This window comes from Eleutherodactylus coqui, chromosome 3 (assembly GCF_035609145.1).
Source record: "Eleutherodactylus coqui strain aEleCoq1 chromosome 3, aEleCoq1.hap1, whole genome shotgun sequence".
NCBI classification, from domain to species: domain Eukaryota; kingdom Metazoa; phylum Chordata; class Amphibia; order Anura; family Eleutherodactylidae; genus Eleutherodactylus; species Eleutherodactylus coqui.
Genome location: NC_089839.1, coordinates 293,800,872 through 293,826,377, shown reverse-complemented (window position 1 = coordinate 293,826,377; position 25,506 = coordinate 293,800,872). Strand labels below are relative to the sequence as shown.

Sequence of the window (25,506 nt, the reverse complement as noted above, 5' to 3'; positions counted from 1 at the left end):
TTCCCTATTTGCATACTTCCCAGAGGAGAACAGATGGCCTTATAAGCCTCCTAACATACCTTATACATGTTCTTCTTAAAGGAGAAACAATACCCTTCCCAACCTAAGGTATGCTATAACACGGCTTCTAAAAGCCGCCTTTATTAGGCTCAAGGTTGTCTCAATTACCCATTCGGCCCCAGTAATTGTGTTGCCGTTTTTGACAGGGAAAGGACAAAGACGAGTCCCCCCCTTTCCCCTTCGGTCTTCACTGTAATTAGAGTTAATCATGGTGCTTAAGGGATTTAAAAGGGCCAAGATCAGAGTTTTCCATTGAATTCTACTATCCCTTTGGTTTGGAGTTCCAAGTCTGCCTTGTTACGACAACGAACACCTTCCAATAGTTTGTGAACCCCCAATAAGGTCATTGTTCCATTTTTATTACCATTTCTCAGTGTATTAACAGTACATTGTATCTGAACTCATACATACAAAAAGCTCCAGAGTATTTACAACATGAGATTTCCCGCCTGGCTCGCCAGAATGACAATTTGTTGGTGCAGGTTCCAGCCCCGCACCAGGTGACAGACAAGTCAATGCGCCGATAGAGACGGCACAAAGGCAGAAAGAAAGTTGCAGGTAACCGTCCGTGTGAATATATCAAGGCTGCAAAACAATCCCGCCACGTTCCAGATCAATACAATGTTCTCCCGAAATCTAATGGTGGAAAGTTATTTAGCTGCAGCAACACAAATAGTCCGGAAACCTAATTCATTCCTTATGTTTCAGCGTCTCGGTTCTTGGCAGATGCTGATAACACTATGATAGATTAAAAAGCAATGTTCTGTTCTGAGCCGAGCCGAGTGCAAGAAACTATATTTACTTCTCAGAACACTGCTGAAGCCAATATCAGTGCATGCAGGGGAGATGGACAAGCCATTAGATGGGATGTATGAACGCCCAGAGACCGGTCCAGGCGTCCGGGTTATGGGATGATCTCTGGCATCCAACACAATAAATATTAATGGACAGGAATTCTTGAGAAGTCTCTTTGGTTCCTTAAGTCCTTAAATATGAATGCTGATCCAGCTTCCAGTTTTCATGTAATTATCAACTCGTTGATGGCGTCATTTCTGGAAGACGGTTTTGTTGTTTTGCTCTTCAAGTCTTTTCTACAAAGACGTTGGGCACATCTTGGAGACGTCTCGGAAATAGTCTGAATGAGGAGGGTTTCCCCGTTCTCCATTAAAGACGGAAATTCGAGGCTATGGAACAAAAATGCATATGAAAAAAAAAAAAAAAGTTACATTAAGTTTGTGACAACCCCCCCCCCCCCCGCCATCCCCAATGAATTCTATAGATGGGGGGGCATGCCATGTTTATTTGCCACATGGCAGAAGAACAGCGCAGTCCTAATTGAATGGATACTATACCGGGTACTGTATAACGCTATGCCTGGCAGAGAGTGAAGAGGTTGTGGTACTCGGGCCTCTTCAAACAGCTGATCGGCGTTGGTCTCAAACAGTGGACCCCCAGAGACCAGATATTGCTGACCAATCCTAATGACAGGTCATCAGTATACGCTATACCTCAATATCGGTGTCCTACATTGATATAACAGTAGTGTATTCGAATAGGAAGGCATGGATGTTCTACACTAAAGATGTCAAACACAAAGCCCGCCGGTCGAATCTGTCCCGCCGCCTCATTGTATGTGGCCCACTGGCCGTGCTTAATAAAAGGGGTTTTCCAGGCATTGAACGGGGTCGGAGCAGAAGCGCTGCTCCAACCTGTGTGTAGTGCCTGGCACTTGTAAATGCATTGAAATTAATGGGAGCTGCGCCTGTAATTGCAGGTTGGTGGTTTCACTGATTTCAACGAGTACTGCGCCTGCAATTACAAGCACCAGCCACTACACAGGGGTCAGAGCAGCGCTTCCACTCTGACCCCGTTGCATCCTGGCGGGTGCTGCCTGGGAAACTCCTTTATAAAATGAGGCGGCAGATCAGATTCGGCGCACGGACCTTGTGTTTGGCGTAGAGCATCTATGCCTTCCTATTCCAGCACACCATTGTTATTTCAGTGTAGGATATCAGTATTGAGATATAGAATTGGATCAGCTTTTTTGACTACACCCTTTTTATTCTCATTTGCAATGTTTTCACTCCAGCGATGCTGCGTGAAAAAAAAAAACAAAAAAACACAGCATGCCTATTCTTTTTGCGATATCGCCCCTTGTTTTCAATGGGGCCAGCGCTGCCACTGCCGGCCCTACTGAATGCAATGATCGGAGAAGATCACTATCCCCTACTGCGGCTGTGACAGCTGCGGCAGAGGACTCCTTGGATGTCAAACCCCTGGATGCAGCATTGGCCCCATTGAAAACATATGGAGAAGATCGTGCTCCTCTGTCACTGCTGTGGCAGGGGATTCCTTCATCCCCGTGGGGAGTTCCCTCCTGTCACAGTGATGAGGGGGCTCCCCACAGGGATGACGGAATTCCCTGCCATAGCTGTCACAGCAGTGGCAGAGGAGTGTGATCTTCTCCCATTCCTTTAGTGTGGCCACCGCTGCTGCCGCCCCATTGAAAGCAATGGGATGAAGGCAACCCCTGCAGGGATGCGATGCGGTTTTCACATGAAAACAGCCTGGCCAGTGTGCAGGAGGCCTTACAGATGCAATTTTCCTGATACCACAAACACCACAATGATGGGGACAGTATATCCAGCATTCGCATTTAGAGGAAACCACGTACAGGGAGTCCTGTTCAGTGACAAGTTAAATGCAACAAAGGCAAAAAAAAATAAATAAAAATCCCTTTTCATGAAATTCGACTTACAGGGGTATTATGGGTACAACTGCGACTCCCGAAAAGTCTCATTATTGATAGTCAAGTGGATAAGCCTAGCTCCGTAGTAGTCGATAATATAACTGGATCCATCGGAAGGGCCAACGATCTGCAAGAAAGAAAGAGCAAAAAAAGACAATGTAAAAAAAAGTAAATTGTAAAAATGTGACTACATGCCTCCGGCGGAGATACAGCAGAAGATGTTAGACAAAACGGCATTGCATGCTGCACCAGTCTGATAAAAACTCATGCCTGAGGCCAGACGGACCCCCTTCATAATCAAGGAGGTCTGTCTGTCACGATTCAAGCACATACATATATACACACTGTAAGTGGAGGATCTGGCAAATGCTGTACTCTATCTTACCGTGTTTCCCTGAAGATAGGTCTTACTATCGGGGTAGGACCTACCAGGTTTTCGGGGGAGGCTTGAAATATAAGGCTTCCCCCGAAAATAGGACCTATCTAACATGCTCCCCCCCCCCTTCTAAAAAAAAAATAAAAAAATCAATACTCACCTGATGCGTGGCATCCCGATGGTCTCCGGCGGCCCTGCGGCAAACTGCTGAGTCCTCCGCGTCTGCCTATTAGCTTCTGCTGGTGGCGGGGCTTTGAATAGAGCGCTGTGATTGGCTAATCGAGCGCCAGCAGCCAATCACAGCCGGCGCTTGATGAGCCAATCACAGCCATTCAGTGAATGACATCACTGAATGGCTGTGATTGGCTCATCGAGCGCCGGCTGTGATTGGCTGCTGGCGCTCGATAAGCCAATCACAGAACTCGCTTTGCTGGAAGCAGGGTATCCAAAGCCCCGTCACCAGCAGAAGTTCAGCTGTGAAACAAGGAGGCGGCAGTTTACTGCAGCGCCGTCATAGACCATCAGGACGCCGCGGACCAGGTGAGTAAAAGGTCCCCCTCGCCCCCAAAAAATAAGACACTGTGACCTTTTTGGGACAAAAATTAATATAAGACAGATACAGATTAGTGGCATCAGGTGCGCTTAAGAAAACACAAGATATGCAAAATGCGCTCTTATGAGAAATGATATTCAGGAGTTGAAGGATTCTGAGGGCGCTATTACACCAGCGCTAGTGGAAGCGGCTTACACCTGCGTCCTCCCGACAATTGCCGAGCTGCAGCTGAATTCACAGGTGCCGCCCGGGAATTGTTGGGAAACAGTGAGTGCAAGCTGCTAATGCCAGCGCTCATATAATACTGCCCTGAGACCGCAGGAGTCATTTAGGCTGAAAGACTCTTGCAGTTTTTTGATGTGGTTCAGAGACAACTGTCAACTGTAAACGCAGCCACTGATGGCATTTAGTGGGGAATCTCAAAAACCACTTGTATTAGTTGTGCTGAGCTATTTAAATGGTTCTTGATTAGAGATGAGCGAACGTACTCGGATAAGCACTACTTGTCCGAGTAATGTGCCTTATCCGAGTACCGCTGTACTCGTGCTGAAAGATTCGGGACGCGCTGCGGAGCGGGGAGCTGCAGGGGAGAGCGGGGAGGAACGGAGGGGAGATCTTTCTCTCCTTCTCTCCCGCCCGCTCTGCCCCGCTCCCCGCTGCGACTCACCTGTCAGCAGCGGAGCGCCCCGAATCTTTCAGCACGAGTACAGCGGTACTCGGATAAGGCACATTACTCGGACGAGTAGTGCTTATCCGAGTACGTTCGCTCATCTCTATTCTTGATGCAAAAAAAAAAAAAAAGAAACACAAAACACAAAACCTAACAGCTGAAGGTTTGTAAATATAGCAAATAAACGTAATTTGGGGGTTCAATAACTTTGCTTGCAACAATGTGATTTTATGCGACTTATTTTCAGCAAAGTATAATGACGTGTTCAGCAACTTTGAGCTTTAACCCCTTAAGGACCAGCCTGTTTTGTACCTTAAGGGCTGCCTCACACTGGTGCTGTGATTTTCAGTTGACTGCATCACGGCGTCCGAAAAAAAACAAAAACAAAACAAAAACAAAAAACGCATGAACGAGAGGCCGCTGTGACCAAGTCACAGCAGCATCTACCGTTTATGCGCCCCTTCAGATAGCCCGGGTGTGCCACCTCCCTTTACCAACAGCTGGCAAGAGGCGGAGAGGGGAAGGGAGTTCAGCAGAGTCGTTGCTAAACTCCCTCCCACCTCCCTTTTCCGGCAGCTCTCATAGGAGTCTATGGGACCGCCTGGCGTATTCCTTCCGAAAAGATAGGCACGGAACTATCTTTTCCGGCTGATGAAAATACGACCATCTGAACTGATGCATTGGAATCCAATGCATTAAATGCAATGCATTCATTCAGATACAATGCATTCATGCCTGTGATTGGCTGAGCGCCTCAGCCAATCAGAAACAGAACTGCATTGCAGAGCCAGGGACAGCGCAGAGAGGACGCGGTTGAGCTCCGGCAGCTGAAGGAAGGCGAGTACGTGTTTTTAAAAACTGTTTTACACTAGTTTGCCTTGTTTTTCAGGGAAGGGCTTATACTTACAATTACGGGGTGACGGCAGACCATTGCCTTCAATGGAGCCACCGGCAATGCGCATCTGCATACACGCGTGTTTTTGCACGTACATGGGTGCGCACATATGTATGCACCTTTGTACGCGCAAACACAAGCTCGTGTGAAGCCACCCTAAGAGCAGAGAACCTGACCTGCTCTTTCTTGATTTGCAGAAGCAGGGGCTTTAATCCCGCACTGCAATTTTACTATCGGCCAGGATCAAAGCCCAAAACCAAGCGCCGTAAATTTACAGTGTTTGATCCTTAAGGGGTTAATTTCCCACTGCTTTTAGCATCCACGCTTGCTGTTAGTGAATAGAAACAACCGAGCAGTGAGCCCTACCCACAAAAATGAGCCTTGCAGCAGATTTTCAAATTAAGTTTTTAGAAATTCCCATGCATTTGTTGACAGCAGAGATTTTGAAAAAAAGAGGGATTGCATCGGCATGAAGGGTAATGCCCATCTCTGCTAGCAGACGCGACAATTAGGAATCACACAATCATATCTGTGCAATCATGCTGAAATCTGTGTTATAAAATATTGTTGGGACAAACAAGTGGATGAACAACGGCAGTAAATATTGGAGGGTGTAAATGACGGGTCGGGGCTTCTTGTAGCTTCTTACAGTATAAAGTTTGCCATTTGCACGGTCGGCTCTTCAGCTTCCGCAAAACTACAAATATCAAGCAGGTATCTCGATTTTACTTTTTTTCCCCTCATTTTCCCATCAACCAGCAGCTGCGGTCAGTGATGAGCGGTGTGGCACATGCTGTGGTGTGCATGGCAACTGACGACTGATGTTTTATTAATTATATATCATGGCTTAGATCTGCTGATCAGTCAACTATGCAGCTCCTCTGTGCCCGTATGTGCTGCTTTACATAAACAGATCCCGCTTGGTAACGGTTTGTGTATATTCCCCGACAGCAGTGTCTCCGATTCCCTCTAATGTACTTAACTGAAGGATCTCCTCTTCCTTGTGCCGACTAGCGCGATTCTCACTCTACACTGCCGAATTTCCCATGGGTGCTCAGATTTCATACTACATGTGTACACAGTCCCCTCCAAACTACCTTATATGTGCTTTCTTTCCCATCTACAGCCACTGCGATCTGCCCTCCCTGATGACTTGGATGCTTTCCCCTCTTTACATTCTCCTCCCTTCTGCTATCTGATAGGTTGCTTTAACGGCAGCTGAAATTTCAGGTCGATAGAACTAGCGTGTCACTGTACATCTCCTGTGTGACTGAGGAAAGTTACAGCCACCTTATGGGGATGAACAATTAGAATTACGATTGCTTATCCCCATAGGCTGGCTGTAACGTCCCTCATTCACACAGGAGGTGTTTGCTCATTTGTTGGCTGATTAGAGTCATTTACCCAAATGGATAATCAGAATAATCAGAGGACCTTTGATATATCGAAAGGGACAAGTCAAGTTTTAATTTCTGGGATCAGGCGGCTGAGACCCCACCGAGAGAGACGGTTGAAACGCTCATCCCAGCATGGTCACTGCTTGCTAGCTGGAGATGGGCTCAGCAGAAAGTCTGTGGGCTAGTCTTCAGCTAGCAGGCAGTGACAGAGCTTGGACAAGCACCTCAGCTGGCTCTTTAACCACTTGATGGGGGTCTCAGCAGTAGAATTCCCAACAATCAAAACTTTTGATGTGTCCTTATGACATGTCAGAAGTTTTTAGAAAGCGCTGAAGCTTTATTAACTATTGAGCGACCTCTGCCCTCTGTCGCATGCAAGACAGAATTTGCCTAAGGGCTCATGTCCACGGGCGTATGCGTAAAATGCTGCAAAAAAAACGGCGACTGGGAAATAAGCATATACAGCGATTAATTAGCATTTTCCAGGGCAACAAGCGTTTCACACACAAGGTTTATGCAATGGGTTCTGTAAGCTCTGCGTATTCACATGTATCCATATAGGAGCTAACCACGTGTATTACGCGGTAAAATAGAGCATGCCGACATTTTTTTAATGCGCCTATTCACACACAGGCGTGCATGGAAGAATAAAAGTCCGTGTAATATGCCCGTTGACATTAGCCCAGCTGTAGCCTGGTGCCTAAAATTGTAAAGTCACGCTGCAAAAAGTCTCCAAGTAGCCCTCGCCTGCAAATAGAGAGAAGGGAGAGGAAAAGCAGAGCAAGTCGACAGTCAGGAGCAGCAGCACAGCCAGCTATGTGAAGGAGTAAGGGTGCATTCACACTAGTGAGTTTCTTGTGCGAGTTCCATCCGATAGCAATATAAAACGAAACTCAATTGTGAAAATAACCCATTGATTTCACTGTGTTTATTCACATAAGCGATCAGCGGTCTTTCTCTTGCAGCAATGCTGTCCTATTTTTCTGGAATTTCTTGCAAGGAATCACTCATTATTTCACGGTTTGCGATGGGAGGGGCGGGGCCAAGCTGTGCCCCCCCCCCCCCATTGCAAGCAGCAGGGAGGAGCTGAGAGGGTGCTGGAGCTCCGCGGACTAGCACTGGCCAGGCCCGCCTCCTCCCCTTGCAGTGTATATAGGCCGGGCGTGAAAACCCGACCGATATCCGCCGGTCTGAATAAGCCCTAAAACTTATCATGTAAAACTTCTAACTTAGGTTATAAAACTTATAATGAAGACTAGTTAGAAAGTTTCATAAGGGAGTACTTAAAAAAACAGAAAACAAAAAAATTAATAAATAAAAAACAGTGCAAAGGTGTCCATGGCCTTTAGCCCGCAGCAACCAGCTGATCGCTGGTCCAGATCCATTTCCTAAAAATGGTCTAATGATAGTTAGACAATCCCTTTGGTCATAGCATGGACACGCAGTGCGCTGCATCCACAGATCACAGGGAGAAGTATTAGCAGATACCTACAAACAAGACAAGAATTGTTTTGCAGCCGAGAGCCCCCTGGGCATCTGGTGATCAGCGGCTCGCCACAGCAGCTCACAGACATTCAGCTATGTATTACCCCTGCAGGTACAATGTAGTATTACATTACGGCCCTTCAGAAGAATGGTCGAGTGTATAATGCAAGGAAACCTCGAGTATTCAAAAACTGCTGCTTTGCAATGGCTTATATAGAGGGGTCCTGATATTTATTGGAGGCGCCAATTGTGTCTCTGCCTCCTCAGTTTAGACTACATTTGCAAAAACTGCAACAACCCCCCCCCCCTATAAGTAATACAAATACCCCTACTTTACATAAAGGGAACCTGTCGCCATCTTTTTGCAGCCCTCACTGAGAGCACCATTAGGTAGTGCCTGTCACACTGATATGTCTGTAGTGTGCATCTGTGCAGTAGTTTGGAAGAAACTTACATTTTATTAGTAGCAGCCACACAGAGAACTACAGGAAGTAGTCCTAAATATTCATGAGCTGTTTGATAGCCATGCCCACCGGACACTTCAACCAATGACTGACAGCTATACAAAGCAACGGGCAGACAGCAGTCAATCACTGACTAGGGGGTGGGGTGAGTGGGGCTAGCTGCTGCTCATGAATATTGAGGACTACTTCTTGTAGCTGCTACTAATAAAATGTAAGTTTCTCCCAAACGACTGCACAGATACACACTGCAGACATATCAGTGTAATCAGCGTGCCCATCACTACCTTATGCTGTTCTTGGACTGGGCTGTAAATAGATGGTGATAGTCTCTTTATGTACAAACCCCATCGTCACATTAGCCAAAATGGAGAAAACCAAGTATCAATGCTCCCCTCCATGTTTCTATATGATGATGTTGTTTCAGAAGACCCCGCTGATATCTTGCTAACATTTTCTAGGTGTAGTGCCCCTTTACTTACAATTTATTTTATACGGGGGCTTCAATGTTTTGTATTGTAGCTTGAGACAATAGTCTCCAGACACTCCTCATAAACAATGCACTGTACCCCATCAGTCAGCCAACAATGACAAAACCCTGCAGTATTGTACCCAGAGCTGCCCAGAGAAATGGCTAGCGGAGCTGCTGGAGTGCCATCATGTGGAGGACTGTAGGACTTGGACACCTGAGGGTCTAGCATCAGCAAAACTTCAAGCATTGCTAAAGTTTTCACATTGGGAAATGTGCTTTGAGTTGTACAGCAAGAAACTTTTTTTTGGCATGCAATCTTCGTATTCTGTGCCGAGCTCACCTGCATGGAGATGAGGATAAAATCAATGAGACTGCCGATCCCACAAAACCCAACTGTGCAGAACTTCAGCATTCCTGGAAAGATGAAAAATCAGATTACACACAATGTTCAGGCATCGCATCGGCCCGCTGCAGAGTTACATTTCGTACCTTTGTGCAGAAGGCAATTAAAAGCTTCATTTTTAAGGGGTTCTCCAGTTTAGAAGACTCCTTTTTAGATTAGGGAATTCAGAATCCATAGAGGAGGGTCAGGACCCTCATCCTTTGGTCAGGGTTGGGCCCGGATACAAAGAGCGTTCTCCGGCTCTGGAGGACGAGTCTTGCATTAATTTTAATAGCCACCATGTAATGCTTTATTTGCCCTGTGGAGGTGCTGTAGGGAAATTGACCACATAATGCCAGGTTCACCCCCAAACAACATCTGATCGCTGGAAGTCCCTTTGTGATCAGCATGTTTTCAACGGATGCTTCTGTGATTAACCTCTTAAGTACGCAGCTTTTTTCCCCCTCCATTTTTGTTTTTTTCCTTTTCCCCTCTTATTTATCCATCGATGTAGATATCTGCGGGCTTGTTGTTTGCGGGACGAGTTGTGCTTTTCAACAGTACTATTTAATGTACCATATAATGTACTGAAAAACTTTAAACATTTTTAAGTGAAGTGAAATGGAGAAAAAAATGAAATTCCGCAATCTTTTTGGGGTGGGGGGGAGGGGGAGGGTAGTATTCTTGTTTCTACGGCGTACAAACTGCACCAAAAATGATATATCTTTAATTCTATTGGTCAGCACGATCACAAGAATACAAACGTTTATTTTTTTGCTGTACTTTTATTTTTTTCCGAAACGCATTAAATTTTTTTACATTTTCTGCCGCTACCATGTGACAGCCATAAACTTTTTTATTTTTCTGTTGACAGTTGTGTGAGGGCTCATTTATTGAGGGACACCCTGTGGTTTCTATTGCTACTATTTGGGAGTGCATATGACTATCATTTTTTTCTTAGAGAAGGGTGGCCAAAAAAAAGAAGCACAATTCTTGTGTTTTTTTTTTTTATCGCATTACTTTGATAGATCGGACTTTTACTGACGCAGCGATACCAAATAAGTTTTTCGGTTTTATTTAGATTCTTTCATTATAAATATAGCAAAAGGAAATTTTACAATTTTTTTATCTTTTAATTTAAAAAAAACACATTTTAAAACTAATTTTGACATTTCTTTTTAGAACTTGCAATGGTTTGATCTCTCCTGCAGTATGATGTAATGCCATAGCAATACACTATACCGCGATCTGACAGACATCAAGCAACCCCACAGGCAATCTGCAAAGGCAGACCTGGGGCCTTTCAGAAGGTAGTGCAGAACCCCTGAACATTAGAAGTGATGGTGGTATTTAAATGGTTAACAGCTCCGATGAGCTGCGCTGCTTATCGGAGCTATTGTGGGCAGAAGTCAGCTGTAAGAAACAGTTGGCACCCATACATTTACATCCTGCAGGTGTGGGGTACGTCTTGTAGTGTTAAGGGGTTGCCCCCCTCTTCATTATATGTGAGGAGGAATACGAAGCAAGGGTGTCAATTGTTGTCCCTTCTGTTCGCGGTGGCCATTGAGCCCTTGGCTCTACTTATCAGACAAGATGTGGACTATGCTGCTCTTCTGCTTTGCTGTGGACGATTCTGGAAAAAGATCACGGGATATATTCTAAGTATTTATGAACTATTCGTCCTCTCCGATTGGCCAGGGCTGCTCATGTGATCAGTGCTAGCCAGAGAACAGTGAGCAGTGTGCATTAAGGTAATTAGAAAGTTGCTGCAGCCAAATTGCATGGCCCAAAACTGGGGGATTGGAGGGGCGGCAGAGAACAACTGCAATAATAGACGATCCCCCCACCCCCTCCAGTCCAGGCATAGACCTTTGTATAGACATTTTAAGAGGTTGTCCAGGGAGGCAGACCTGCGGTGTCAGAACATCTACTTCCAGCCTGTTTTAGACACTGGGTTGAGTGATATGGACTATTTGTGCCCAATACTTCATTGCAGGGGGTCAAGTGCTCAGCTCATCCTAATAACCAAGCCATCCCCCCCTAACTCCCCATGAGCCACGACAGAAAAGTGGTCCGGTTTGGTTATTAAGATGAATAGTTAGCCTTAGCAATGACCTGACGGTCACTAAAAATGTCCATACCATGTGACCCACTGCCAGAGCCGGGACACAAACGGGGGTTCCAAAAATCACAGGTCGGGGTAAAGCTTCCACCTCCCGGGACACCTACTTTTAACCATCCTTTAGTCACACAGTTACCCAAGCTTCATAAAATGCCACGTCCCTACTCTCTCCTCCCCATCTATGAAACTTTTACACAGTATTTAAGTTGTAGCCATACTTTCAGGTGACTCTTCAGAATAAGCTGCGGTGTGTACATGAGGGACAACACTAAATCTGGCCACTACATGACTCGCATCCTGCATTTATCACTAGTTTCCCCCTCTGTGGGCCATCTCTCTAATTTTCTGTTTTCCATGGGTTGGTGGGTAGATTGCTGCTATGTCGTCTCCATCTCTCAGCCGGTGGGTATAGGCCGCTACTATGAGGTTTCTATACAATGCACACATAGAAGAGCAGGATCTGATTTTCTCTATCCCTGCAGCATACCCTCATAAGTATCAGCATCATGAAGGACATTATACAGCAGTATCGAGCAGTGGATATGTGATTTCACTAACCATGAGGCAACAAATCACTTACTAGAAGCTGCAGCAGCATCTTTGTGTGAGTCTCCCTGTTTTTATCTTCCTTTTGCCTCCTTCCCTCTCCATAGCTGGTAATGAACAGCACTAGAAAGCAGCAAGCAGGCCCCCTCCCCCCTCAACACACACACATTTCTTGTTCTCCATCTCGAAGTCTCTGTTCTAGAGACTGTCTTCCAGTCACATGAGTGGACCAGTTAGACCCCTAGTGGCCAGCACTTAAGAGGGATTTACAGCACAAAAATGTCATTTTAGGCAAATCAAGTGATTTGTACTTTTGCTAGTTATCACTTCGGCTGTCACATCAGCACAAGTTGGTTCAAAGTACAGCGCCCATTTAATGCCGCGCCTGGTCTGCGGCTGCCCGGGTGTGAATACATAGAAAGTCTCAAGTGTTTTAAGGCAATTTCCTGAGGGACATGAAATTTTCCAGCAATAAATGGAGATCGGCTATAAGACCTTTTAGTGCCAATTTCCCTTTCAAAACAGCTTTCCTTCATACTACGGACATGAAGGTAGCGCCGGACTCGCTGGCACCGCGTTTTAGGATTTGGAAGGTGTTATCACAGATTTTTTAATTTAAACTTGGGGGATGAGGAGTGAAAATCATCCCCCTCCTAATATCCGAAGTCATAATGTCCTGGAACAACCTCGGGGTGAGCCGAGCCCAGTGAGATCATCACCCCGGAATATGTGAGGGTCGGCTACACAAGACACAAAACACGCAGCCGGTTCTCATTCACTGTCCCCATCCAATAGTGATATCACCTCCTTACAGCGCACGGCGCTCGGCTCCAGGCTCAATGTACACTCCTATAATACAAGAGCTCAGGTGCCGGAGCGGGCGACGCATGAAGGTGCTGAACGCCCATCATACAGTCTGTGGGATTACAGGTAGAAACACCTGTATAATGTCCTAAGGAGATTCATTATCATGGATAGGCAATGCCACGCCGTCCAGCTACAGTATCACACGGGGGGGGGGGGGGGGGAGATACCGCAACTACAGCAGAGGCTGGAGAAAACATGCAGTGCTTTATATTCCATCCAAAGGCCGGGCAGCTGGGCGGAATGAGGGCGGGCCTCATTATAGTACTATTCAGTTCCGTCCAGAGATGGAACCGTTCTGCTGTGGGGTTTCCCCTTTCCTGCTCCCCAAACAGAGCAGGAAAGCCGTAAACCAAGCGCAGATGTGACAGCACCCTTAGGCCTCATGTCCACGGGCAAAAGAAGAATTTAAAATCCGCAGCGGATTTTAACTCTTCTCCCGCCCGCGGATCCGCATCCCATAGGGATGCATTGACCACCCGCGGGTAGATAAATACCCGCGGATGGTCAATAAAAGGGATTTAAAAAAAAAAAAAAAATATAGCATGAAAAAATCTGGACCATGCTCCATCTTCGTGCGGGTCTCCCGCAGGCTTCTATTGAAGCCTATGGAAGCCGTCCGGATCCGCGGGAGACCTAAAATAGGAATTTACTCACCTGCTCCGGATCTTCCCTTCGCTGAGGCTCCATCTTCTCTCCGCCGCGGCCGGATCTTTTTTCTTTGGGCGGGCGCATGCGCGGGGCACGCAACCGACGTCATCCTGCGCATCCGCCGGGCCGAAGAAAGAAGATCCGGCCGCGACGCAGAGAAGATGACGCCGCGGTGAAGGGAAGATCCGGAGCGGGCGAGAGATAAGTTTATTCTTCTTTTCAGCCCTCATGTCCGCGGGGCAAGAGGGACCCGCTACGGATTCTCCATGGAGAATCCGGAGCGGGCCTGATTTTCCCCTTGGACATGAGGCCTTAGTAATATGTAAAATGTCAGGATCTGTCACAACCCAAAAAGTATAACTGTGAAAAGTTATTTTTGTCCCACGTGATAGCAACTTCAGGCATCATTGTACATAAGGAGCAGCATTATAGTAGTTCTATTCTTGTACACAGGAGGCAGTATTATAGTAGTTATATTCTTGTACATAGTAGGCAGTATTATAGTAGTTATATTCTTGTACATAGTAGGCAGCATTATAGTAGTTATATTCTTGTACATAGGAGGCAGTATTATAGTAGTTATATTCTTGTACATAGGAGGCAGTATTATAGTAGTTATATTCTTGTACATAGTAGGCAGTATTATAGTAGTTATATTCTTGTACATAAGGAGCAGCATTATAGTAGTTCTATTCTTGTACACAGGAGGCAGTATTATAGTAGTTATATTCTTGTACATAGTAGGCAGTATTATAGTAGTTATATTCTTGTACATAGTAGGCAGCATTGTAGTAGTTATATTCTTGTACATAGGAGGCAGTATTATAGTAGTTATATTCTTGTACATAGGAGGCAGTATTATAGTAGTTATATTCTTGTACATAGTAGGCAGTATTATAGTAGTTATATTCTTGTACATAGGCAGTATTATAGTAGTTATATTCTTGTACATAGTAGCAGTATTATAATAGTTATATTCTTGTACATAGGGAGCAGTATTATAGTAGTTATATTCTTGTACATAGGGGGCAGTATTATAGTAGTTATATTCTTGTACATAGGGGGCAGTATTATAGTAGTTATATTCTTGTACATAGGGGGCAGTATTATAGTAGTTATATTCTTGTACATAGGGGGCAGTATTATAGTAGTTATATTCTTGTACATAGGGGGCAGTATTATAGTAGTTATATTCTTGTACATAGGAGGCAGTATTATAGTAGTTATATTCTTGTACATAGGAGGCAGTATTATAGTAGTTATATTCTTGTACATAGTAGGCAGTATTATAGTAGTTATATTCTTGTACATAGGCAGTATTATAGTAGTTATATTCTTGCACATAGTAGCAGTATTATAATAGTTATATTCTTGTACATAGTAGCAGTATTATAATAGTTATATTCTTGTACATAGGAGCAGTATTATAGTAGTTATATTCTTGTACATAGGGAGCAGTATTATAGTAGTTATATTCTTGTACATAGGGAGCAGTATTATACTAGTTATATTCTTGTACATAGGTGCAGTATTATAGTAGTTATATTCCTGCATAAAGGGGAAGTATTATAGTAGTTATATTCTTGTACATAGGGGGCAGTATTATAGTAGTTATATTCCTATACATAGGTGCAGTATTATAGTAGTTATATTCTTGTACATAGGGGCAGTATTATAGTAGTTATATTCTTGTACATAGTAGCAGTATTATAGTAGTTATATTCTTGTACATAGGAGGCAGTATTATAGTAGTTATATTCTTGTACATAGGAGGCAGTATTATAGTAGTTATATTCTTGTACATAGGGAGCAGTATTATACTAGTTATATTCTTGTACATAGGTGCAGTATTATAGTAGTTATATTCCTGCATAAAGGGGAAGTATTATAGTAGTTATATTCTTGTACATAGGGGGCAGTATTATAGTAGTTATATTCCTATACATAGGTGCAGTATTATAGTAGTTATATTCTTGTACATAGGGGCAGTATTATAGTAGTTATATTCTTGTACATAGTAGCAGTATTATAGTAGTTATATTCTTGTACATAGGAGGCAGTATTATAGTAGTTATATTCTTGTACATAGGAGGCAGTATTATAGTAGTTATATTCTTGTACATAGGAGCAGTATTATAGTAGTTATATTCTTGTACATAGGAGCAGTATTATAGTAGTTATATTCTTGTACATAGGAGCACTATTATAGTAGTTATATTCCTATACATAGGAGCACTATTATAGTAGTTATATTCTTGTACATAGGAAGCAGGATTATAGTAGTTATATTCTTGTACATAGGGAGCAGTATTATAGTAGTTATATTCTTGTACATAGGAGGCAGTATTATAGTAGTTATATTCTTGTATATAGGAGCAGTATTATAGTAGTTATATTCTTGTACATAGGGGGCTGTATTATAGTAGTTATATTCTTGTACATAGGAGCAGTATTATAGTAGTTATATTCTTGTACATAGGAGCAGTATTATAGTAGTTATATTCTTGTACATAGGAGCACTATTATGGTAGTTATATTCTTGTACATAGGGGGCAGTATTATAGTAGTTATATTCTTGTACATAGGGGGCAGTATTATAGTAGTTATATTCTTGTACATAGGAGGCAGTATTATAGTAGTTATATTCTTGTACATAGGGGGCAGTATTATAGTAGTTATATTCTTGTACATAGGGGGCAGTATTATAGTAGTTATATTCTTGTACATAAGGAGCAGCATTATAGTAGTTCTATTCTTGTACACAGGAGGCAGTATTATAGTAGTTATATTCTTGTACATAGTAGGCAGTATTATAGTAGTTATATTCTTGTACATAGTAGGCAGCATTATAGTAGTTATATTCTTGTACATAGGAGGCAGTATTATAGTAGTTATATTCTTGTACATAGGAGGCAGTATTATAGTAGTTATATTCTTGTACATAGTAGGCAGTATTATAGTAGTTATATTCTTGTACATAGGCAGTATTATAGTAGTTATATTCTTGTACATAGTAGCAGTATTATAATAGTTATATTCTTGTACATAGGGAGCAGTATTATAGTAGTTATATTCTTGTACATAGGGGGCAGTATTATAGTAGTTATATTCTTGTACATAGGGGGCAGTATTATAGTAGTTATATTCTTGTACATAGGGGGCAGTATTATAGTAGTTATATTCTTGTACATAGGGGGCAGTATTATAGTAGTTATATTCTTGTACATAGGGGGCAGTATTATAGTAGTTATATTCTTGTACATAGGAGGCAGTATTATAGTAGTTATATTCTTGTACATAGGAGGCAGTATTATAGTAGTTATATTCTTGTACATAGTAGGCAGTATTATAGTAGTTATATTCTTGTACATAGGCAGTATTATAGTAGTTATATTCTTGTACATAGTAGCAGTATTATAATAGTTATATTCTTGTACATAGTAGCAGTATTATAATAGTTATATTCTTGTACATAGGAGCAGTATTATAGTAGTTATATTCTTGTACATAGGGAGCAGTATTATAGTAGTTATATTCTTGTACATAGGGAGCAGTATTATACTAGTTATATTCTTGTACATAGGTGCAGTATTATAGTAGTTATATTCCTGCATAAAGGGGAAGTATTATAGTAGTTATATTCTTGTACATAGGGGGCAGTATTATAGTAGTTATATTCCTATACATAGGTGCAGTATTATAGTAGTTATATTCTTGTACATAGGGGCAGTATTATAGTAGTTATATTCTTGTACATAGTAGCAGTATTATAGTAGTTATATTCTTGTACATAGGAGGCAGTATTATAGTAGTTATATTCTTGTACATAGGAGGCAGTATTATAGTAGTTATATTCTTGTACATAGGGAGCAGTATTATACTAGTTATATTCTTGTACATAGGTGCAGTATTATAGTAGTTATATTCCTGCATAAAGGGGAAGTATTATAGTAGTTATATTCTTGTACATAGGGGGCAGTATTATAGTAGTTATATTCCTATACATAGGTGCAGTATTATAGTAGTTATATTCTTGTACATAGGGGCAGTATTATAGTAGTTATATTCTTGTACATAGTAGCAGTATTATAGTAGTTATATTCTTGTACATAGGAGGCAGTATTATAGTAGTTATATTCTTGTACATAGGAGGCAGTATTATAGTAGTTATATTCTTGTACATAGGAGGCAGTATTATAGTAGTTATATTCTTGTACATAGGAGCAGTATTATAGTAGTTATATTCTTGTACATAGGAGCAGTATTATAGTAGTTATATTCTTGTACATAGGAGCACTATTATAGTAGTTATATTCCTATACATAGGAGCACTATTATAGTAGTTATATTCTTGTACATAGGAAGCAGGATTATAGTAGTTATATTCTTGTACATAGGGGGCTGTATTATAGTAGTTATATTCTTGTACATAGGGGGCAGTATTATAGTAGTTATATTCTTGTATATAGTGGGCAGTATTATAGTAGTTATATTCTTGTACATAGGGGGCAGTATTATAGTAGTTATATTCTTGTACATAGGGGGCAGTATTATAGTAGTTATATTCTTGTACATAGGGGCAGTATTATAGTAGTTATATTCTTGTACATAGGGGCAGTATTATAGTAGTTATATTCTTGTACATAGAGGGCAGTATTATAGTAATTATATTCTTGTACATAGGGGGCAGTATTATAGTAGTTATATTCTTGTATATAGTGGGCAGTATTATAGTAGTTATATTATTGTATATAGGGGGCAGTATTATAGTAGTTATATTCTTGTATATAGTGGGCAGTATTATAGTAGTTATATTATTGTACATAGGGGGCAGTATTATAGTAGTTATATTCTTGTACATAGGGGGCAGTATTATAGTAGTTATATTCTTGTACATAGGGGGCAGTATTATAGTAGTTATATTCTTGTACATAGGGGGCAGTATTATAGTAGTTATATTCTTGTACATAGGGGGCAGTATTATAGTAGTTATATTCTTGTACATAGGAGGCAGTATTATAGTAGTTATATTCTTGCATAATTAATGAATAAGAATGAATGTGATTACCCTTTCAACAATATCAGATGAACAGTCACTTACCTAGTGCAGGGTAACCCAGGTAGAACCTGTCGGCTCCTAACCATCCAAGGAATAATGACAGTGCCACAGCCACTTTGTAAGAATAACCGTTCCTGCATGTATTTAAGAAAAAAAGTAGAAATAGATGGTTTCACACTGAAGCTGGTATACATATTAGATAACCATTGGCCAAATGATCGTTCGCGTTACAGCTAAATCTCCCAATCCCCCAGAAATGGGCACATTGGGCTCAGTCAAGCACAACATGCTCTGAATGTGGAGATGGAAAGGAGCCATTACCAGACTTTTCAGGCCGCAGCTTATTTACTGGAGAACAAGAGGATTGGGCATATTGAAATCCCACTGCGCAATCTTTCACTCCCCTGAGAGCTGGGAGGCCTCTTATGTGCATTAATCACTCTATACCACAGCTATGGTGGGTTTTGGTGGTCATTACAGAAACTCTCGGATACTGGAGATACAAAGATGGCCAACACCACGTCTCCGACTACTTGATGCACAGTGTACATTAGTAAGCATTGGTAGTCTAAGACATTACATGCTGCTCTTACTGGCCAACACAGTTTATGTGGGCAGAACTGGCCCATCAAAGTAGGTCTAGTGTCTTAGGCCTCATGTCCACGGGTGGGTCTGATTCCTTCCCCGCAGCAGGATCCTACCCTGCCCACAACCATGGACATTTTCTTACTTGTTCGGATTCTGTGCGGGTCTTCTCTGTCCCGGACTAATTTTTTTTCTTCTGCCCCGCAGATGTGTGCCACGAAAGCGCAGTACTTTTTTTTTTACATAAAAATAGATCCGCTGTGGACAGGCCGTGGATCGGACAGCTTCCATTGACTTCAATGGAAGCCGTCAGTGCGGGATCCGCAGAAAAATGGAGCATGCTGTGATTTCTTTTCTGGACCGAAAGGTCCGCAAATCAAATCTGCATGCTTTAATTAAATTTGCGGATGCCCATGCATCCCTATGGGCCGCTTGATTTGCGAGTGCCCATGCTGATTCCGCAAATCAGATCCGCCCCTGGACATGAGCCCCTTTACTTATGATCCATACTAGTACACAATGTGAATCAGGTAGTCAGAAGTCGTGCGACCATCTTTGCTTCTCCAAGCCTGGTGGGTCGCTTTAATCTATTGTGTATCGCCAGAATAACTCCTGTGTGATTTTATCTGATGAGGCTAAAAACGTAGACAATTAATGGAAAGCCGTTAGTCATGACTGTAGCAAAGTCTGGTACTTACACATTACGGCAAGAGACGGGTCTGTAGAACCCAATTCCACTTCCATTGAATGTGGTGACGTTCCCATGATTATCTTTGCAGGTAATACTTGGTGCCGGAAGACAGGGAACTATGTGAGTAAAACACATTTATTAATGGTCAGAGGGGAAATACGCCGGCGCACATGATACAAACATTATTAGACAAAGTAGCCCGCCGGCCACAGGGATCAGAGAGGGACACTATATGACCTGCTGCTCGTCTTCTGTGCCATTGTATCGCCGATCCGTGGATTGCCAGGCCCCGGTCTATAGATATAGGGAGGCATGCAGAGTAGAGTTGAGCGAGCACGCTCAGTTAAGGCAGTTACTCGAGCAAGCATCGCTCTTCTCAAGTAACTGCATTTTCGTCCGAGGGGCGGCGGGCGGTAGGGGGTAGCTGGGGAGAGATCTTTCTCACTCTCACTCTCACTCTCCCCCACGCCACCCCCCACCCCCCCCGAGCCTGCTTGGACGAGAATGCAGTTACTCGAGAAGAGCGATGCTCGCTCGAGTAACTGCCTTAACTGAGCGTGCTCGCTCAACTCTAATGCAGAGCGGTCTGAAAATAGTCAAGCTTTCAGACTGCAAGTGGACTTCATGGAAGGACCCCGCAGGAACTGGGGGAGTATAAAAAAAAAAAAAAAAACAGAGACGGCCCCCCGGCTATCGCCCATGTTTGCAACTAGAAGATGTAGATCAAAGTCCAATGTGTGATGGTGAAAGCACTTCTTTTTTATTATTTTTTCAGAAATTAAAAACCAGCAATGGAATACGAAATGCTTTTTCTCCCCTGTCCTCCTGCACACAGGACCTCCGACACATTCTATACATCTTTGGAATCGTGTCACCCCTAGGCATCCTGTTGTCCTATCCAGCCGAACTGACGAAGGGGTTCTTCCCCGAAACGCGTATTCCATTGCTGGTTTTTAATTTCTGAAAAAATAATAAAAAAGAAGTGCTTTCACCATCACACATTGGACTTTGATCTACATCTTCTAGTAGCTTAGAGTGTTGCGCCTCCATACCAGTTCTTTTCACATCCTTTTCGCTACACTTACGCCCACACTGGTGGAGCGTCATCTGGTTGGCAGCACCTCCACCATTCAAAATACTCAATCATTGAAAACTCTTTGTACTCCATAAATATTCCACTACCCTCACTGGGTCTTGCTCCACCCTCCTTTTTCATTTCTTTTACTCACATTGATTTGAACAGGGCCAGCACTGCTCCCACCGGCCCCAATGAAAACAATGGGCAATAACGCAGATTTTTTTTATTGCAACTTGGAGTGAATAAAAACATCGCAAATGAGAATGAAACCATTGAAAACCGTGGGTTTTCAGTCCCTCTCGCATCGCAGGAAAATCTATGGCCAGTGTGGAAGAGCCCTTAAGGCGGATTTCGACAACGATTTTTGCTCAAAGCCGTCTTTTGAGCGATAATCGTTGTGTGTAACTGCACTGACATCCTACAGTTTTCGTTAAGCCGTCGCTCATCGTTGTCCGTCAGAATGCTGAAAGACAACGATGAGCCTTATCAGGGACTCACAGCGGGATACAGCTGATACTATTGTTTCAGCTGTATCCCGCTCCCTGATGACAGGCTGGGTATGAAGAACAGAGCGGTCCAGCTGTCTTCTGCATCCCCAGCTTGCAGCCAAAGTGAACGTTTGAGCGATCACCTTGCGCTGTAAAGGCACACAACAATAATCGCTCAAAAGACATCCTTTGAGTGATAATCGTTGTGTCTACACCGGGCTTTAGGCTCTGTTCACATCTGCGTCAGCTGGTCTGTCTAGAGCCTTTAGCAGAGACTCAGCATGGAACATCAGATACAAAGTCCTGCATGCTGGACAGGAAACGAACAGACCTCATTATAGTCCATGGTGTCTGTTCAGCGCCAGTCGCTTCCCTCGTTAAATAGATGTGAGAAAAAAGTCCTGAAAACTATCAGCAAGTTGCAATTAAAGGAACCATTCACGTGTTCCTGTGTACCATGAGTGATTAAAGTTATTGGCCACACACCGTATAGGGGGCAACCTGCTGATTGATGGGGGTATGACCGCTGGGACCCCCGACCAATCCTTAGGTTTCAGCGGTGGAACCGCCATTGTCCGTCTCCGCCAAGTTGGCTTTTGCTGCCAGAATTTTGGGATGCTCCAAAGCTGAAATCTCGGGATCGGTAGGGGTCCCCATCACATGACCTACTGAGCTGTTTACACAGGCCAATAGCAACTCTGACAAGGCAGCGCTTCGTCACTCAGCGCCTTGTCCGTGGCCGTGTACACGGGAGGACCACCCCCGAAGATCGCCGTTTCCACCAATTCTTCAGGTGATAATCATGTAAAAGGTACCTTTAGGCCGCGTTCAAATGGTCAAGAAAATCACAGGAGATTTGTATGAGATGCACGAATACGAACCCCTTTCCTTTGAATCGGATCATATACGAGTGATTTTCTTTTCCCGGCATGTCCTAGCTTTGGGCATTCCCTCGGGGCGCCCTGCATTGCCCATTGCTGTCACTGGGGTCGGCACAGCGTACGAGCTGCATTGAAAACACTCCGGGATGCGCCGCAATGACATTTAGTTTCACGGGCCAATATGGCACTGGCCTGTGCGAAATTAGCCTTAGGCCACTCACACATACGCTTTTCATCATGGCGTTTCTCATGCCGCGCTAATTGCGGTACAATGCTCCCATTAACTTCTATGTGATTTTCGAGCGCTGTCTGCTCTATTGTGGTGTGTTTTTGCGCGCTTTAACGCACCTCATCACCCATCACAACGATGGGGCGAGTTCAAAAACGCTGATAAAAACTGTGGTAAAATGCCGCTATCAAAATACCTGCGTTTTACCGCCCCGAGTGCGAGAGAGCGTCTGGAGCTCCTCTAACTCGTTATAAAGTTATTTCTTCATGGGTGATATTCTAAGTGGCTCAACCCCCTCGCACGACTCTAAGGCCTCATGTCCACGGCGAAATTCGGGCCCGCACGGATTCTCCATGCAGAACCGCGCAGCGGGTCCCTCCTTTCCCGCAGACATGAGGCCAAAAAAAATCAGATATACTTACCTGTCCGGACACTGCGGATCTCCCGTCCGTTGTGGCCAGATTTTCCTTCTTCGGCCTGGCGGATGTGCTCAGCACAAATACAGCTGTGGGTGTGCCGTGGGACTGGATGGCTCTCATAGGCTTCAATGGAGACCCGCACAAAATGGAGCATGCTGCAGGTGTTTTCCCACAGGTGCGATCCGCGCACCAGGGAAATATAACATCCGCAGGTATTTAATTACCTGCGTGTGTCCAATGATTCCCCATGGTGCGGATCACGCGTGCGGGACACCGGCGCAGATTTCTGAATTCCATTTTGCCCGTGGACATTGGGCCTTAAGGTGCTTTTAGACAGAACATGGACGTTCAAGTGAGTGATGAGCGACGCGAGCCGGCGACTAACGAGAATCGTTGGCTGCTTGTTTGGTTTCTGCGGGACTAAAAATCATGGTTGGCGCGTTCACTCGTCCTTCCGTCTTTCACGTAGGAATGAGAATTGAACGAATTACGAACGCAAATGGGCTGGTGATGATGATGTCACCAGCTCATACCGATGACAGTCGCGCCATCAAATGGAGCATTAGGGCGCGTTCGCACGTAGCGGATTCAGAACAGATTTCGCAGCAGATTTCACCCTTTCAGTTGAATTCAAACTGAAGAGGTGAAACGGCTGCAGATCTGCGACAAAACCTGCACCGAATCAGCTGCGTGCGAACGCATCGTAAGAAAATAGCGCAATGCTCCCGCCCGCGTGAAAACACAGAATTATGAAACCAATGATTTTCAATGGCTTCCTTTACACTTGCGAAGTTTTCACTCCTGCGATGCCACCGGATCTTTTTGTGAAAGCAGTGGGAGAGCTCTACGACCATGGCTGCCATAGGGGAATCCCCCGCAGTGGTGGGAATCCCATCATTCCTGTGGGGATGAGAGTCCGGCATCCACGGGGCTTTCACATGGTGGAAAACGCTATATCATGCCGATTCTCTGCCCGATATCGCCCTCACCCGTGTGAAACTAGCCTTAGGACTCTCATTTACACGGACGCACGCGGGTTTCGGTCACACAAATACGACGCATATTTATGCGATTTTTCACCCGATCCAGCGAGTTCTTGTGTGCAAAGAAAAAAAAATGCAGAAGGACCCGTTGATCTGCTGAGCAGATGCCCTCCAAAACAGGGCATGCTGGGAGGTTCTTTTTTTCACACGACTTAAAATCAATGGCTTATATTCACTGCGCAAATCCCCTTCGGCGAGTTTCTCCTGGCGCTCTAGCGCAATAATCAGACAACACTGCAGAAAGTCGCCCCTTACAATGTTACATCTGTCCATTCTGCTTGGCTAATAATTTGTCTTTTTTCTCCCCCCCACCCCCAACCAAAAATATTTGCTGCGCCAAATAACCGCACTCACCGTAAGCTGTGAAGTTTGCGCATCCGTACGGCTCTTGTGTCGCCGGGTTTATCTGGGGGTCCTGGCAGCGATATGTTCAAAGATTAAGGAAAAAAAGGTGGCGTTAGTTTCAGGACCGCCCAACCCCCCACCACCCCGCCGGATGTCATACGGCCCCCCGCGGCAAAAACGGACACCTCCCAGAATGCAAATCGGCAGAGCGGGGATGCTGGGAGATTTCAGCTATGGAGATTGCAAAATTATAGATTGCATCCTGCGGTTGTACCAACATTCACGTTCACCCAAATGTCGCCATGTGACCTCAGGGCTCATTCATACGGGCGAAGGCGCATCTCAGAGACGTAAATACAATAGATCACGCCACATATATATATATTTTTTTCCTTTCTTTCCACGATTGAACATTGCGCTCCTGTGATCACACCCGCTGATATCAATGGGTTTCATTTACGCTAATTGCGCACGTAAAAGACTGCGTAAATACGAGCGCTTATTCTAAAGAAGTCTATCCATTCCTACGACGCATTTTCAGGAGCGGGTCAGAATGAAATGACGGCTTGAACAGCCGCAGCAGAAAACATGGCGGATAACAGCGCAGCCGTAACCACGGTTACGGTGCAAAACTACACCAACCTGGAGGAAAGAAAAACGTGAGCAGAAACGTTTGCGCCATTTGTTCTTCTCCATGATGCCCATACATACACAGCAGGGCAGTAAGGGTTACAGATCACGTGATCATTTATAATACACAGCAGCCCCTGCTGGGACTTGTGGTCCCACAGCCCCTCCCCCCCACAGCACACATGGAGCAGGATATTGTCCGAGCCGCAGCTCGTCACACTTCTGGATCCCGTCTTCGGCGGCCAAACATAGAAAATAGGAGCAGAACCAGAAGCCGGAGGTCAGAGGTAACCGAAACCCGGAGGACGCCATCTTACGGGGGGCGATATAAGCCCTATCATCAGGTACGTGCGTCGCGGTCATGTGATGCACGTA

General features: G+C 44.1%; 1 protein-coding gene across 2 annotated transcripts; it reads right to left on the bottom strand.

Annotated features, from left to right (window-relative positions):
• Positions 1-380: 380 nt before the first annotated feature.
• On the bottom strand, positions 381-25,506 carry TM2D1 (TM2 domain containing 1). Of its 2 annotated transcripts, none has more exons than XM_066597730.1 (7): positions 25,328-25,506; positions 24,511-24,584; positions 20,026-20,134; positions 18,785-18,876; positions 9,459-9,532; positions 2,819-2,936; positions 381-1,244 (listed from the first exon to the last, which is right to left on the bottom strand). In XM_066597730.1, exons 1-6 carry the CDS (start codon positions 25,492-25,494, stop codon positions 2,826-2,828), a joined length of 627 nt encoding a protein of 208 aa, XP_066453827.1. In that variant the 5' UTR covers positions 25,495-25,506; the 3' UTR covers positions 381-1,244; positions 2,819-2,825. The 2 variants fall into 2 exon arrangements, with proteins under 2 accessions (XP_066453827.1, XP_066453828.1); XM_066597731.1 differs by lacking the exon at positions 25,328-25,506 and adding an exon at positions 25,144-25,243 and having other exon boundaries at positions 24,511-24,571.

What these genes read in the sequence shown, in the direction of transcription:
- TM2D1 (XM_066597730.1), bottom strand. Translation starts at nt 25,494, where the DNA reads ATGACCGCGACGCACGTACCTGATGATAGGGCTTATATCGCCCCCCGT. An exon ending in GACGAGCTGCGGCTCGGACA is followed by an intron (nt 24,585 to 25,327) that starts ATATCCTGCTCC and finishes TAATCTTTGAAC; the next exon opens with ATATCGCTGCCAGGACCCCC. An exon ending in CGCAAACTTCACAGCTTACG is followed by an intron (nt 20,135 to 24,510) that starts GTGAGTGCGGTT and finishes TTACTCACATAG; the next exon opens with TTCCCTGTCTTCCGGCACCA.